This window comes from Somniosus microcephalus, chromosome 22 (genome assembly GCF_052327205.1).
Source record: "Somniosus microcephalus isolate GS21.2 chromosome 22, FLI_Smic_1.0, whole genome shotgun sequence".
Classification (NCBI taxonomy): Eukaryota; Metazoa; Chordata; class Chondrichthyes; order Squaliformes; family Somniosidae; genus Somniosus; species Somniosus microcephalus.
The window spans coordinates 18,860,922-18,878,236 of NC_141008.1; the positions used below are offsets into that span (position 1 = coordinate 18,860,922).

General features: G+C 46.6%; 1 protein-coding gene across 2 annotated transcripts in view; it reads left to right on the forward strand.

Moving 5' to 3' along the window:
• Positions 1-17,035, forward strand: part of rasl10b (RAS like family 10 member B) — a 296,860-nt gene extending 279,825 nt beyond the window's left edge. For both annotated transcript variants that reach the window (XM_085964237.1, XM_085964238.1), the window contains one exon: positions 12,008-17,035. In XM_085964237.1, coding sequence (XP_085820363.1) covers positions 12,008-12,278 — 271 coding nt within the window. In that variant the 3' untranslated portion in view covers positions 12,279-17,035. The remainder of the gene's footprint in view (positions 1-12,007) is intronic.
• Positions 17,036-17,315: the final 280 nt, after the last annotated feature.

Genomic DNA, 17,315 nt, shown 5'->3' on the forward strand with positions numbered 1-17,315 from the left:
AAATTTTCCAGAAAGCAATTTGAGCAGTTTTCAGGGAACTGTACTTTGTCGTACAGTGAAACAGGCAGTGTTAGGTGAAATATAACAGATGTGACAGCTCTAACACCACCATCTACAGGTGTAACAGGGTAACTGCAGGAAAATGTGGACACTTTTCTAAAGGGAGTCCCCATCAGAGCAAGTTGACATAGGAGTTTTCAATGGAACGTACACCACATGCACTGAATTTAACATAGATAAACCATCTGAACTCTTTAATGGGATTCCAGCCTGTAACTCACTCCTAGATATTTATTATTCCGTATACAAACAATCTGAATCCCTTGATTCGATTCGATTCCAGCATATAACTCATAAGCCATCTGATCTTTTAAAGCTAGTAGATATAAAAAGCAATCAAAACAGCTAATGGAATGTTGGCTTTTGTCTCAAAGGGGGCTGGATTATAAAGGGAAGTTATGTTTCAGTTGTATAGAGCCTTGGTCAGGCCCTGGAGTAACTGTGTTCAGTTCTGGGCCCCGCACCTCAGGAAGAATATATTGGCCTTGGAGGGGAAGCAGCGCAGATTCACCAGAATACCGGAGCTTCGAGGCTTAAATTATGAGAACATTATACATAAACTAGGCTTATATTTGCTTGAGTATAGAAGATTGAGGGGTGGTCCGATCGAGGTATTTAAAATGTTAAAAGGATTCAATAGGGTAGATATGGAGAAACCATTTCCTCTGATGGGGAACATAATCTTAAAATTAGAGCCAGAGCATTCAGGAGGAAATCAGGAAGCACTTTTTCACACAAAGGTTAGTAGAAATCTGGAACTCCCACCACCAACAAACTGTGGATACTGGGACAATTGGAGCATTCCGATCAATAGATAATTGTTGTGTAAAGGTACCAGGGGTATGGCGTTAAAGTGAGCAAATGAAGTTGAGGTACAGATCAGCCATGATCTAATTGAATAGAAACATAGAAGATAGGAGCAGGAGTAGGCTATTCGGCCCCTTGAGCCTGTTCCACCTTTTAATGAGATCATGGCTGATCATCCAAATTCAGTACCCTGCCCCTGCTTTCTCCCCATATCCCTTGATCCCTTTAGCCTTAAGAAATATACCTAACTCCTTCTTGAATATATTTAATAAGTTGGCCTCGACTGTCTTCTGTGGTAGAGAATTCCACAGGTTCACCACTCTCTGGGCAGAGCTGGCTCAGGAGGCTGAATGGCCTCCTCCTGTTCCTATGTTATAATGAACCCCTCCGTTTGGCTGATGCTTTGCTCTTAGTTGGAATAAAGATGATGATGTTCTAACTTCAAAGGCTTAATTTTATGCAGATTGGATATGTTACTACTGTTTCTGAAATGAATGAACTAACATTGCAGTGCCAGGAAAATTGTTTATAATAAAACTTGTTGAGCCAAAACATACTTAGGATATTCAAATTTCTAATGTTAAAATTTGTGCTGCCTTTTGGTCTTCGCAACTTGTGGTAATGTTCACTTATTCATTTTTTCTAATGCTACAATTTTTCTCTCACAGAAGTGCTGGCTCGAGATCCATGGGTGCTGACCGGAGAGTGAATGCTCTGAGGCTGTGCGACCATGGGGGGAATCCGAGACAAGCTCAGTCCTGTCCTGGCATCATGTCCGCACATGGGGGCTTTCCAGCAGGAAATCAGGAGCAGGAATCCTGCCTGATATCACTCCTCACCCCACAAAGCCCAAAAACACTGAGGCAAATTGTATCACCCCTTCCACTGCCCTGACTGAAATCAGCAGAGCCCTTTTGGTCTATATTTAATCTTACAGCACAGAAGAAGGCCATTCAGCCCATCGTGCCTGTGCCAGCTCTTTGGAAGAGCCATCCAATTAGTGCCACTCCCCAGCTCTTTCTCCCATTCAACTCATAACTCCCCCCATTCAAGCGGGGGGAGTTAATAGGAATGTAGTGGTTGACATGAATCAGTCATTCGTGAAAGAAAGGCTTATGAAATAATACTGAGTGGCCTGTGGGTGGCACTGTCCAGGGAGAGTATAAATACTCGGGCACGGGCCCAACTTGCGCAGGACATTCTTAACAGGAACTAGACCTCCATGTTGTAAAACAGTTGATTAAAGTTTTGTTTAACGCTTAGACCAAGTGCCTAGTAGATTTCTTACATCAGTGGACAGCATAGTCAGGGGGATAGATACAGTTCTCTGCAGCCAAGAGCAAGAGTCCAGACGGCTGTGTTGCCTGCCCGGTGCCAGGGTTCGGGACATCTGCTCTGGGCTGGAGAGGAGCTTGCAGTGGGAGGGGGAGGAGCCAGTGGTCATGGTCCATGTAGGTACCAACGACATAGGTAGAACTAGGAAAGAGGTTCTGCTGAGAGAGTATGAGCAGCTAGGGGCCAAATTAAAAAGCAGAACCTCAAGGGTAATAATGTCTGCATTATTACCTGAGCCATGAGCAAATTGGCATAGGGTAAATAAAATTAGAGAGATGAATGCGTGGCTCAAAGACTAGTGTGGGAGAAATGGGTTTCAATTCCTGGGGCACTGGCACCAGTACTGAGGAAAGTGGGATCTGTATCGTTGGGATGGTCTTCACCTGAACCAATGTTCTGGCGAGTCGTATAACTAGGGCGGTAGAGAGGGCTTTAAACTAAATACTGGGGGCATGGGATCAAATTTGGGAAGATGTGGTAATTCAAAGATTAGAGACAAGGCAATAGAGAAAGGTATTAATATGGGAAATGATAAACAGACCGTGGCAGGAAGGGATAGAGAGTACAATTCTAAGAGTAAATCAACAGATAAGGTGAGAGGTTACAAAAATAATAAAAGGACAAAACTAAAGGCTCTGCATCTGAATGCACGTAGCATTCGAAACAAAACCGATGAACTGATAGCCCAAATAGAAAGAAAGAAATATGATCTGATAGCCATTACAGAAACATGGCTGCAGGATGACATAGATTGGGACCTGAATATTGAAGGGTACATGACATTTAGGAAGGACAGGAAGGTGGGAAAAGGTGGAGGGGTGGCTCTGTTCATTAATGATGGTATTAGCACAATAGAGAGGGATAACCTAAGTTCAGGAAACCAGGATGTAGAAGCGGTTTGGGTAGAGATAAGAAATAATAAAGGCAAGAAGTCACTTGTGGAAGTGATGTACAGGCCCCCTAACAGTAACCACATGGTAGGATGGAGTATAAAGGAAGAAATAATGGGAGCTTGTCAGAAGGGTACGGCAATAATCATGGGGGATTTTAATCTGCATATAGATTGGAAAAATCAGATGGGCAAAAGTAGCATAGATGAGGAGTTCATGGAATGTTTTTGGGATAGTTTCTTACAACAGCACGTTCTGGAGCCAACCAGAGAGCAGGCTATACTAGACCTGGTATTGTGCAACGAGATAGGATTAATTAATGACCTCATAGTGAAGGCGCCCCTAGGTAGCAGCGATCATAATATGATTGAATTTTACATTCAGTTTGAGAGAGAGAAGAGTGGGTCCAAGACTAGTATTTGAAACTTAAATAAGGGCAATTATAAGGGCATGAAAGCAGAGCTAGCTAAAGTGAACTGGCAAATTAGGTTACGGGATAGGTCAATAGAGTTGCAGTGGCAGACATTTAAGGGGATATTTCAAAATACACAGAATATATACATTCCAACAAGAAAGAAAAATTCCAAGGGGAGGACCCACCATCCGTGGTTAACCAAAAAAGTTAAAGATAGTATTAAACTTAAAGAAAAAGCATATAATTGCGCAAAGATGGGTGGCAGGTTAGAAGATTGGACAGAATATAAAAAACAGCAAAGAATGACTAAAAGATTAATAAGGAGAGAAAAATTAGAGAAAGCTAGCTAGAAATATAAAAACAGATAATAAGAGTTTCTATAGATATTTTAAAAAGAAAAGAGTTAATAAAGTGAGCATTGGTCCTATAAAAAGTGAGTCTGGGGAATTAATAATGGAAAATAAGGAGATGGCAGTTGAATTGAACAGGTATCGCACTATAGAGGATACTAGTAACATCCCAGAAATAGCTGTAAATCAGGAAATGGAAGGGAGGGAGGAACCCAAGAAAATTACAATCACCAGGGAAGTGGTACTGAGCAAATTGTTGGAGCTGCGGGCTGACAAGCCCCCGGGTCCTGATGGACTTCATCCTAGGGTCTTAAAAGAAGTGGCTAGTGAGATAGTTGATGCGTTGGTTTTAATTTTCCAAAATTCCCTAGATTCGGGGAAGGTTCCATTAGATTGGAAAATAGCGAATGTAACTCTGTTATTCAAACAGGGAGACAGAAAGCAGGAATCTACAGGCCAGTTGGCTTAACATCTGTCATAGGGAAGATGTTAGAAGCTATTATTAAAGACGTTATAGGGTTAGGGTTAGCAGGGTGCTTAGAAAAGTTCAAAGTAATCAGGCAGAGTCAACATGGTTTTGTGCAAGGGAAATCATGTTTAACCAATTTATTGAAGTTCTTTGAGGAAGTAACATGTGCTGTGGATAAAGGGGAACCGGTGGATGTACTGTACTTAGATTTCCAGAAGGCATTTGATAAGGTGCTACATCGAAGGTTATTGCGGAAAATAAAAGCTCATGGTGTAGGGGGTAATATATTGGCATGGATAGAAGATTGGCTAGCTAACAGGAAACAGAGAGTAGGCATAAATGGGTCATTTTCTGATTGGCAAGATGTAATGAGTGGTGTGCCACAGGGATCAGCGCTGGGGCCTCAACTTTTTACAATTTATATAAATGACTTTGATGAAGGGACCGAAAGTATGGTTGATAAATTTGCTGATGACACAAAGATAGGTAGGAAAGTAAATTGTGAAGAGGACATAAGGAGGCTACAAAGGGATATAGATAGGTTAAGTGAGTGGGCAAAAATCTGGCAAATGGAGTATAATGTGGGAAAATGTGAAGTTGTCCATTTTGGCAGGAAGAATAAAAAAGAAGCATATTATCTAAATGGTGAGAGATTGCAGAGCTCTGAGGTGCAGAGGGAACTGGGTGTCCTAGTGCATGAATCACAAAAGGATACTATGCAGGTACAGCAAGTACCATAATTAGGAAAGCTAATAGAATGTTATTGAATGCTAAAGTAGGGAGGTTATGCTTCAGTTATACAGGGCATTGGTGAGACCACATCTGGAATACTGTGTACAGTATTGGTCTCCTTATTTAAGGAAGGATGTAAATGCGTTGGAAGCAGTTCAGAGAAGGTTTACTAGACTAATACCTGGAATGGGTGGGTTGTCTTATGAGAAAAGGTTGGACAGGCTAGGCTTGTATCCGCTGGAGTTTAGAAGAGTAAGAGGTGACTTGATTGAAACATATAAGATCCTGAGGGGTCTGGACAGGGTGGATGTGGAGAGGATGTTTCCTGTTGTGGGAGAATCTAGAACTAGGGGTCACTGTTTAAAAATAAGGGGTCACCCATTTAAGATAGAGATGAGGAGAAATTTTTTCTCACAGAGGGTCGTGAGTCTTTGGAACTCTCTTCCTCAGAGGGCGGTGGAAGCAGAGTCTTTGAATATTTTTAAGACAGAGGTAGATAGATTCTTGGTAAGCAAGGGGGGTGAAAGGTTATCGGGGGTAGGCGGGAATGTGGAGTAATCGGATTGAATGATCTTATTGAATGGCGGAGCAGGCTCGAAGGTCATGTGGCCTATTCCTGCTCCTAATTCGTATGTTCGTATAGGTCTGCAAAGTTTTCCTTTTCAAGTATTTATCCAATTCCCTTTTGAAAGTTATTAGTGAATTTGCTTCCACCGCCCTTTCAGCCAACACATTCCAGATCATAACAACTCGCTGCGTAAAACATTTCTTCTCATCTCCCTCCTGGCTTTTTTGCTAATTATCTTAAACCTGTGTCCTCTGGTTACCGACCCTCCTGCCAGTGGAAACAGGTTCTCCTTATTTACCTTATCAAAACCCCTCATATTTTTGAACACCTCTATTCAATCTCCCCATAACCTTCTCTGCTCAAAGGAGAACTATCCCAGCTTCTGTAGTCTCACCACATAACTGAAGGCCCTCATCCCTGGTACCATTCTGGTAAATCGGCACTGCACCCATTCCAAGGCCTTGACATCCTTTTTAAAATGTCAGGCCCAGAATTTGTGTTTTATAAAAGGTTTAACATAACTTCCTTGCTATTGATAAAGCCAAGGATCCTGTATGCTTTTTACCAGCCTTATCAAGCTGTCTTGCCACCTTCAAAGTTTTGTGTATGTACACCCCCAGATCTCTGTTCCTGCACCCCCTTTAATATTGTCCCATTTAGTTTATATTGCCTCTCCTCATTCTTCCTACCAAAATGTCTCCCTTCACACTTCTCTGCATTAAATTTCATCCATATATGGATAAGTTCTGCCCTAGGCATCGCATTTGCCAACAGTTATTGCGGAGCTCCTGATGCGCTATCAATAACTCAAAAGACTGAGATTAAGCGAGTAATTAACAGGCTTTTATTAACAAGAGAATGAAGGTGTGCCTCGAGTGGTCGACCGGTCCAGAATACAAAGGGGCTGTGGAGCAGTCACCTTTATACCTGGATTCGTGGGAGGAGTCAGCCGAGGCATGTACAGGCATGTACACAGTGGAATACAAACAGTGGTTTACCACATTCACCCCTTGTTTAAAATTGAGTTCGGCGGGGTGAAGTGTATTAAAAGTTAGTGTATTGGAGTCTCTCTGGAGGTCTTGTCTGCCGCTGTGATCGACGTGGCGACGGCAGGGGTAGTGAAGCTTCCGGCGTCGAGTCCCGCGTAGGCTGGGGCACTGGTGTGTAGTCCTCGTAGATGTCGAGCGGGTCGCGGGGCCCAGGCCTGCCGTCTGCTGGGGCTGGATATCGGATCGTGGGGGGGGGGTGGTAGTGGGTGGTGGGTTACTGCAGCCCCTGAGGGTGCGAGGTCTCTTATGGAGACTGTGTCCTCCCGCCCGTCCGGGTACGCAATGTAAGCATAATGGGGGTTGGTGTGGAGGAGGTCGACCCTCTCGACCAGGGGGTCCATTTTATGGGTCCTCACGTGTCTTCTCAGTAGGACCGGCCCTGGGGACGTCAGCCATGGCGGTAGCGATGTCCCCGATGTGGACTTCCTTGGGAAGACAAACATTTTCTCATGAGGGGTGGCATTAGTGGCAGTGCAGAGCAGTGACCGAATAGAGTGGAGCGCACCGGGGAGCACATCCTGCCAGCGGGAGGTCGGAAGGCCCTTAGACTTTAAGGCTAGCAGGGCGGCCTTCCAAACTGTCGCATTCTCTCTTTCCACCTGTCCGTTCCCCCGGGGGTTGTAACTGGTGGTCCTGCTTGTGGCAATACCCCTAGCTAGCAGGTACTGACAGAGTTCGTCGCTCATAAACGATGAGCCCCGGTCGCTATGGATATAGTTGGGGAAACCGAACAGGGTGAAGCGGTCGTTCAGACATTTAATGACCGTGGCACTGGTCATGTCCGGGCAGGGGATGGCGAACGGGAAACGGGAGTACTCATCAATAATATTGAGGAAGTACACATTGCGGTCGGAGGAGGGGAGAGGCCCTTTAAAATCAACGCTCAGGCGCTCGAAGGGGCGAGTGGCTTTTATCAGGTGAGCCCTGTCTGGTCTATAAAAGTGCGGTTTGCACTCAGCGCAGACTTGGCAGTTCCTGGTCATGGTCCTGACCTCCTCAATGGAGTAAGGCAGGTTGCGGGCCTTGATGAAGTGGAAGAACCTGGTGACCCCCGGGTGGCAGAGGTCATTGTGGAGGGCCCGCAGTCTATCGATCTGCGCGCTGGCGCAGGTGCCACGCGATAGAGCATCCGGGGGTTCATTGAGCTTCCCGGGCCGGTACAAGATCTCGTAATTGTAGGTGGAAAGTTCGATTCTCCACCTCAAGATCTTGTCGTTTTTGATTTTGCCCCTCTGCTTGTTGTTAAACATGAAAGCAACTGAACGCTGGTCAGTGAGCAGGGTAAATCGTTTTCTGGCCAGGTAGTGCCTCCAATGATGCACAGCCTCCACAATAGCCTGGGCCTCCTTCTCAACAGCGGAGTGTCTGGTCTCCGGGCCCTGGAGGGTTCGTGAAAAGAAGGCCACGGGTCTCCCCGCCTGATTGAGGGTAGCGGCCAGGGCAAAGTCGGACACGTTGCTTTCCACCTGGAAGGGGATGGATTCGTCCACTGCGTGCATGGTGGCTTTGGCAATGTCTTCCTTGATACGGTGGAAGGCTAAGCGGGCCTCTGCCGTCACGGGAAAAGAGGTGGACTTGATCAGCGGACGGGCCTTGTCCGCATAGTAGGGGACCCACTGGGCGTAATAAGAGAAAAACCCTAGGCACCTCTTCAGGGCCTTGAGGCAGTGGGGCAGTGGGAGTTCCATAAGGGGACGCATCCGGTCGGGGTCGGGGCCGATGACTCCGTGTTCCACAACACAGCCAAGGATGGCGAGGCGGGTTGTGCGGAATATGCACTTCTCCTTGTTATACGTCAGGTTGAGGAGTTTGGCGGTGCAGAGGAATTTTTCGAGGTTTGCGTCATGGTCCTGCAAGTCATGGCCGCAGATGGTCACATTGTCCAGATATGGGAAAGTGGCCTGCAACGCATTTTGATCGACCATCCGGTCCATCTCCCTTTGGAAGACGGAGACCCCGTTGGTGACGCCAAAGGGAACCCTAAGGAAGTGATAGAGGCGGCCGTTTGCCTCAAAGGCAGTATACTGGCGGTCCTCAGGGCGGATAGGGAGCTGGTGGTACGCTGATTTCAGGTCAATGGTCGAGAAGACGCAGTACTGTGCGATCTGGTTGACCATATCAGCTATGCGGGGGAGTGGGTAAGCGTCTAGCAGGGTGTAGCGATTTATTGTCTGGCTGTAGTCGATGACCAGGCGCTGCTTCTCACCGGTCTTAACGACCACAACCTGGGCTCGCCAGGGGCTGGTGCTGCCCTCAATAATCCCTTCCTTCAGGAGCCGCTCCACTTCGGTTTTAATGAAAACCCTGTCCCCGGCACTGTGTCGCCTGCTCTTTGTGGCGATGGGCTTACAGTCGGGGGTGAGGTTAGCAAACAGTGGGGGGGGGGGTGACTCTGAGTGTGGAGAGGTTGCACCTGGTGCGCGGCGGGCAATTTGGAAGCTGCTGGCTGCGGACTGTGAGTGGGGGGAGGGGTCCACCGTACGCCATCGTAACACTTTTAAGGTGGCACTGAAAATCTAACCCCAGTAGAACGGCAGCGCAGAGGTCGGGCAGGACCAGAAGTTTAAAATTATCGTACACAGTCCCGTCTACTACGAGTGTCACCACGCAGTAGCCGCCAATGTCCGCCGACTGGGACTCGGAGGCCATAGAAATCCGCTGGTGCGCAGGCAGGACTGGGAGAGAGCAACGCCGCACCGTGTCGGGGTGGATGAAGCTCTCCGTGCTCCCAGAGTCAAAAAGGCAGATTGTTTCGTGACCATTTACCTTAATGTCCATTGTGGAACTGGCCAGCTGGTGCGGTCTCGCTTGGTCCAGTGTAATGGAGGCCAGCGTAGGGGTCGGTGTGTCGCTGCGGGTATCAGATGAGGCGGTGTTGGGGGCCTGTTGTGTCCCGGCTGTCGTCCAAGATGGCGGCGTCCATGATCCCTATGTGGCTGGAGGCGTCCAAAATGGCTGCTGTTCCGGTGGTTCGCACATGGCTGGGGAGGCCCAAGATGGCGGCCCGCACGGCCCACACGCGGCGCTGCTGGGGTTTGGGGTGGCTTTGGCTCTGCAGACACTGGCGTAGTGTCCCTTCTTCCCGCAGCCCGAGCAGATCGCATTTTTCGCCGGGCAGCGCGCTCTGGGGTGTTTGGCCTGGCCACAGAAGTAGCATTTCTGGCCTTGGGGCACTGCTGTCTGGCCTTGGGACACTGCTGCGGTAGTTGGGCCGTTGCTGGGATGTGGCTGGGGTGGCACGGCGCTATGAGACGGTCCTACCGTGTCCCAGGCTGTCGTTCCCCGCGGCGTCCATGGTGCAGAGGAGTAGGCATCCATGCCCCGGTAGGCTGCGTCTAATGATAGTGCGAGTGCGAGTTCAGAGGCCTTGTTGAGATCGAGGTCACTCTGCTCCAGCAGTCGCTGTCGGGTGTAATTGGACCTGTGGCCCGCTACAAAAGCGTCCCGGATAAGTTCCTCTGTGTACACGGCGGCCTTTACATCCTTACAACCACAGGCCCGGCCAAGCACAGACAGTGCCTGAAGGTATTCCTCGGTCGATTCCCCAGGTTGTTGTTTACGACTCCCCAGGAGGTGCCTAGCGTACACCTCGTTCACTGGGTGCGTGTACTGGTCCTTGAGGAGCTTGATAGCATCTGCATACGAGGTCGCGTCCTGGATGACCGAGTACACTCGGTGGTTCACTTTGGAGGTCAGGACATCCAGTTTGTCCTCGTCCGATTTGATTGCAGCGGAGGCGGTCAGGAATTTTTCGAAACACCTAAGCCAGTGAGTAAACTTGGTGGATGAGTCCGCCTCCTGATGATCTAAGTCCAGGCATGCTGGTGTGAGGATCTTCTCCATTATAAAAATCTTGTTAATAAAATTGATGCGCTATCAATAACTCAAAAGACTGAGATTAAGCGAGTAATTAACAGGCTTTTATTAACAAGAGAATGAAGGTATGCCTCGAGTGGTCGACCGGTCCAGAATACAAAGGGGCTGTGGAGCAGTCACCTTTATACCTGGATTCGTGGGAGGAGTCAGCCGAGGCATGTACAGGCATGTACACAGTGGAATACAAACAGTGGTTTACCACAGCTCCTTAGTTATATAGGGGGGCAGAAGATCTAGAGGTACAGATTCTCAAATCATTAAAAGTAGCAACACAGGTTAACAAAGCCATCAGAAATGCAAACAAAGCATTGAGGTTCATTTCTAGATGAGTAGAATTCAAAAGCAGAGAAATTATGTTACATTATAGGTTTAGGTGTGGAGATGCCGGAGTTGGACTGGGGTGGACAAATGTAAGAAAAAAAAATGTTTTTTTTTTTCATACAGACCCCAGCATCTGCAATATTTGACCCCTTGTGACCCCACCTCATTGTTCTTTGATGTAATCTTTTCCTGACTGACCTGTTTGGACACCATTCACACCTTTGATTGCTGTGATTATCTCTCTGCCGAGGTGTGATAAATGGCAGTTAGAAAGATTACCTGTAAACATCTGACATTCTCTGACTATATAAGCTGTGTCTTTATGCATCTCTCCACTTCACCTGATGAAGGAGCAGTGCTCCGAAAGCTTGTGATTTCAAATAAAGCTGTTGGACTATAACCTGGTGTTGTGTGCCTTCTTACATTATAGGTTTAGATTATTTAGGTTCATTTAGGTTATATAGAACCTTGGTTAGACCACACTTGGAGTACTGTGCACAGTTCTGGTCTCTGTACCTTGGTTAGACCACACTTGGAGTACTGTGCACAGTTCTGGTCTCTGTACCTTGGTTAGACCACACTTGGAGTACTGTGCACAGTTCTGGTCTGCATATTACAAAAAAGGATATAGGAGCACTGGAGAATGTGCAAAAAAGATTTACAAGGATGATATCAGACCAAGAGGTTATAACTATCATGAAAGACTGAATAGGCTGGACTGAGAGGTGATCTGATAGAGGTCTTTAAAATGATGAAGAGGTTTGATAAAGTAGACATAGAGAGGCTTTTTCCACTTGTGGGTTAGTACAAAACTAGAGGCCATGAATATAAGATAGTCACTAATAAATCCAATAAGGGATTCAGGAAAAATATCTTTACTCGTGAGAATGTGGAGCTCGCTACAACAAGGAGTAGTTGAAAGGAATAGCATGGATGCATTTAAGGGGAAGCTAGATAAGTGCATGAGGGAGAAAGGAATAGAAGGATATGGTGATGGGGTTAGATGAAAAGGGGTGGCAGGAGGCTCGAGTAGAGCATAAACACTGGCATAGACCCTTTTCTGTGCTGTAAATTCTGTGCATTATGTTCTCACCATCTGTTTCTTTGACCTTCTCTCCTTACTGTCTCCGCCCAGAATGATCGGAACCAGCGAGATTCCCATCATCATCGTCGGCAACAAGCGAGACTTGCAAAGGGGCCGCGTCATTCCCAGGCGGAACGTTTCCAACCTTGTGAAAAAGACCTGGAAGTGCGGCTACATCGAGTGCTCAGCCAAGTACAACTGGCACATCCTCATGCTGTTCAATGAACTTCTAAAGACGATCGGGTGCGCGCGCTGCAGGCATGTGCACGCCGCCATACGATTTCAGGGAGCCCTGCGGCGAAACCGGTGCAGCGTGATGTGAACCACTCTTCTGTCGGGACTTCTCGGGGCGGTTCGGTGTCTTTGTGAAGGGCCTCGACGCGTTTGAATATTTATCGGGCGGATTTTTACCGTGCGTGGCGCAGAGCTTCAAGTTGGGCGCACGCACCCCTGGAATTTGGGCGTTGCAGTCAGGGTGCCTGGTTTACCAGCTACATCGTGTTCTTCTAGTCACACCTGACGTGTGCTTCAGCCGTGCAAAGCTCTGCACCATTTGTGCTGAGTCATAAAGTTTACCCCTTACCTCCCTTGTAGGGTCATCTTTAATCTGTTTGTAATAGTTTCCTGAGTTACCTAAGCAATAATTAATGAAAAGGCCTTCAAAATATCACATTGTGTGGTGTCCTGAAGGACTACCCAACCAGCTGAGTTGTGCTAAACCGAGTGCCAACCACGGCTCATTGGTAGCACTCTCGGCTCCCAGCCAGAAAGGTCGTGGCTTCAAGCCCAACTCCAGAGGCCTGAGCACAAAACCTAGGCTGACACTCCAGCGCAGTGCTGAGGAGATGCTGCGCTGTCGGAGGTGCCGTCTTTTGAATGAAATATTAAACTGAGGCCTGCCTGCCCTCTTGGTGGATGTAAAAGATCCCACTGTTTCAAAATAGAGCAGGGGAGTTCTCCCCAGTGTCCTGGCCAATATTTATCCCTCAACCAACATCACTGAAAACAGATTATCGGGTCATTGCTGTTTGTGGGACCTTGCTATGTGCAAATTGGTTCCCACGTCTCCTACATTACAACAATGTACTTCATTGGGAGTGAAGCTCTTTGGGACATCCTGAGGTTGTGAAAGACATATTTCTAGCTTCTGATGAGGGCGTTAGGAACCAGCCTGTGTAACGTATGCACTCATCTGTCTGCTAGTCAACTACTTGATGTTTTCCTTGGTTGTCCTAGCAGCTGTAACTGAGAGGACCGGGCACAGCAATCGTCTAATGATTGGGCTGAATTCAAAGTGAACCCAGGCTGATGGGGTGAAAGTCTCCTCTTGCTCTCTCGTTCTGTCTGGAATAAAAACAGAAAACACTGGAAATGCACAACAGGTGAGTCAGCATCTGAAAGAGAAAGACATGTTGAATCCGTCACCAGAACTCTGGGCTGGGAGGTTGGCCTCTTTCTCTTTCCGACACTGGATGCCATGCTGTGCATTGCTAGAATACTCCACACTAATGCCAGATTTCCAACAATCACCCCTTTATTTTTTAATCTGTAGGGCCGTAAATGAAATGCCTCTGAGCAGTTGGGAAGACTGGAATAGCATGTGTTTGAGAGACTCGACTCCCTCGCCTCCGAGCCAGCCCAATTACCCCACGTGTTTCATAAATTGTTACTGGGTTGGGAGATGGAAACTGAAGATTAGATCTGTTCGGTGGCGATTGCGCTACTTGTGTGGTCTTTTCAGTGCGCTGGCATGATTGGTTTCTCAAAGAATGTATGTTTGTTTTGACTTTCATCCCTCCGGCACTGATTCTTGCTGTTGTACAGTTCCACGGTACCTCACCCAAGTGACCCTTCTTCATGCTTGAGCTTAGTCAATGAGCGTCAGTAGGCTATTTGAACATGGGAAACATTGCGACCAAATTCAATCTGTCCTCATCAAAACCCACATACTCATGCACTTTCCAGCATAGACCAATGGATAGTAATCAAGAGCAGGAACCCTGATGTATTTTCCCGCTTCCTAGCCTTGGCTAATTCATAGAAACATAGAAGATAGGAGCAGGAGTAGGCCATTCGGCCCCTCGCGCCTGCTCTGCCATTTAATGAGATCATGGCTGATCATCCAAATTCAGTACCCTGTCCCTGCTTTCTCCCCATATCCCTTGATCCCTTTAGCCTTAAGAAATATATCTAACTCCTTCTTGAATATATTTAATGAATTGGCCTCAACCGCCTTTTGTGGTAGAGAATTCCACAGGTTCACCACTCTCTGGGTGAAGAAATTCCTCCTCATCTCTGTCCTAAATGGCTTATCCCTTATCTTTAGACTATGACCCCTGGTTCTGGACTCCCCCGCCATCGGGAACATCCTTCCTGCATCTAGTCTGTCTAGTCCTGTTAGAATTTTATAAGTTTCAATGAGATCCCCTCTCATTCTTCTAAACTCCAGCAAATATAAGCCCAATCGACCCAATCTCTCCTCATACGTCATTCCTGCCATCCCAGGTATCAGTCTGGTGAATCTTCGCTGCACTCCCTCCATGGCAAGAACATCCTTCCTCAGATAAGGCGACCAAAACTGCACACAATACTCAAGATGTGGTCTCACCAAGGCCCTGTACAAATGCAGCAAGACATCCTTGCTCCTGTACTCGAACCCTCTCACTACAAAGGCCAACATACCATTTGCCTTCTTAACCGCCTGCTGCACCTGCATGCTTACCTTCAGCGACTGGTGCACAAGGACACCCAGGTCTCGTTGCACTTCCCCTTCTCCCAATCTATTGCCAAAAAATGACATGTTCCAAAAATCCAGCACTTCTTCAGTACTGGGCTGCTGTGTCCAATTATGTGCTGATGGCTTGAACCCATGACCTTCATAACTCAGAGATAATGAGTGCTACCAGCTGAGCTGTACTCTGGTTCAAATCGTATTGGGGAACTCTCAAGTAAGGTGGGGCCTTATTGGTCAATAGTCTATCAGTGTTTTTTAATGAGGGTAGTTACCTAAACTTGTCTGACGAAACTCAAATCCCTTTGAACCAATCAACCAGAATACTGTACAATGTTGACATTGACTGTAGCTCAGAAGGATGCACTGGTCAATGACCAAGATGAGAGAGGGTTCGAACTCAAGTTATACTAGTGATAAACTTAAACATCTGTGAAATGCACATGCGAAAGCATATGTGTCAGATTGGGGTATATTGTATAGACAGTCTAGTCATTATTCAATATCGATATTAAAAGAAAGGCTTGCCTTTCTATCGCACCTTTCATGACCTCAGCATTTCCCAGAACGCTTTACAGCCAATGAAGAACTTTTGAAGTGTAGTCACTGTTGTAATTTTAGAACTGATCTAAACTCTGAGGTATAGAGGAGAGCAATCTGATCCAGAAAATCTTTAAATATGTCCTCATATTATCAACTGCAGGGCGTCGTCAGCGACCAAAGCGACCCCTATAAATATGTAAATTCTCTGATGACAGGATAAGAGCTTCGAATCTCCTTCTTCCCACATTGGTCGGTGGGACAGGACTCCCGCCCACCGATTGCCGGCCCATTGCTAGGGTCAGGATCATTTACATATTGGAGGCGGGGGCTCAGGTTCGGGCCATTTCTAATGCAGCTGGAGCACCCTCTTCCATTTTTTTTGAAGTTCAAATTTCACCCTGCGATCGATTACACTAAGCAAAATGGTCATTTAAATTTTAACTTCTTCACCCCCCCCCCCAGTTGCCCATAGCAACCACAGAGGAAACTCAGGGCCCACCTACTTTATGCTTTAAATCATAGTTGCTGTCTGTGGTGAAATCAAATGCACTTCCAACCACTTCAGCACCAAAGCTTCATAAAGAAATAAATAAAATGTTTTCTTCATGACATATGAGTGATAGCTACTTACCGCCAGTTACTGATCAAGGGTTAATCTCACTGTAGGCCTACTAATTGGCTGCTAAATAATGGGCCTAGTACTGAACCAACATGGCTGTTGCTTGCACTGTATGGCTGTTCTCAAATGCCAGTGTTGTGGTTTCTCACTTGACCAGCATCGCTTAGAATCAGCTGGGTGAATCCTGAGCTGCAGTAGACTTCTATTACTGTTTTTTCTGGTCATTATACCACTACAGTGTGGGACCTTGCTGTGCGCAAATTGGCTGCTGCATCTCCCATATTACAACAATGACCATTCTTCAAAAGTACTTCATTGGCTGTAAAGCGCTCTGGGACATCCTGATGTTGTGAAAGGCGCTATAGAAATGCAAGTTCCTTTTCTTTCTTTCCACTATTTTAATCACCAGAACTCCAGTCAGAGTAAATGCCATACTCGGAGCTCTTTCCCCACCCTCGACACTGCCTAGTTATAACAGACTTCATTTTCTAAATCAGTCCATTTTGTGCGCTAACATATCTGGCAGGTAGTCCTCTCAAGCAGAAAGGTCTGCGGAAATTGGTTAGGCGGTTAACCAGCATTGCTTAAGATGCCAAAAAGTAAGCAAGACTTACTGAATGAGTAGAATTTCCCATCACAGCAAAAGTGAGCGAGGAGAGAGAAGGGTGTTCTTACTGAAATTATAATGAGTGATAAGACATGCATTTTGTCCCAGGTTTTTGGTCACCCGTGATTGTTTTGGGGCAAACCGAAGCATAAATGCCAGCAAAGAGCTTGGTGTGTAGTCAGATACGTAAATGTTGTGCACTAGTTGCCTTGTTACTGCCCCTCTTCACTCCTACCCTACTCTGTTGCTAGGATTATGGATAGCAAAGTCCAGAACATGCCAAGTCAGAAGTGCAGCCAGTCAAGCCTGGCGCCAATCAATAGTATCGTGGCAACATTGTAGTGTGGCCTGATGGACGTAGTAAACTATAGGGTTTTAAACAGCGACTGATCTTTTGTTTAAATTGTGCTCATTCTGATTATTAATGATTATTGACGGATTTGTGCAATTATTAATTAACAGGGTGTAAGGCAATCTCCTGATTCTCCAATTAAAGTACCTGTACCTAGCACTTAGTGAATGCCTTCACCCAGAAAATACTATAATCAAGTGAAATAAATTTTATTTATAATAATCCCACATGCAATTCTGAGTATTTCTTCAAACATACAGGTACAAGATTTGACAAATTTAATAGGAATCCAGGTCCAGCACAACCCTGGGAAATCTGGCAAGGAGGGAGGCCGCTCAACATCGAGAGAGAGGGGCCGCTCATTTTCCAGGTTGCCCATGCAATGGAGCTGTCAGTGGCAGGTCCATATCAGGAGATGAATGCCATGAGATGAAGACCACCTCCGTTCCAAGAGGCTCGTATCGAAGCAAGCTTCTGCCACTCAGGGAGCAGCTAGCAGTAAATTAG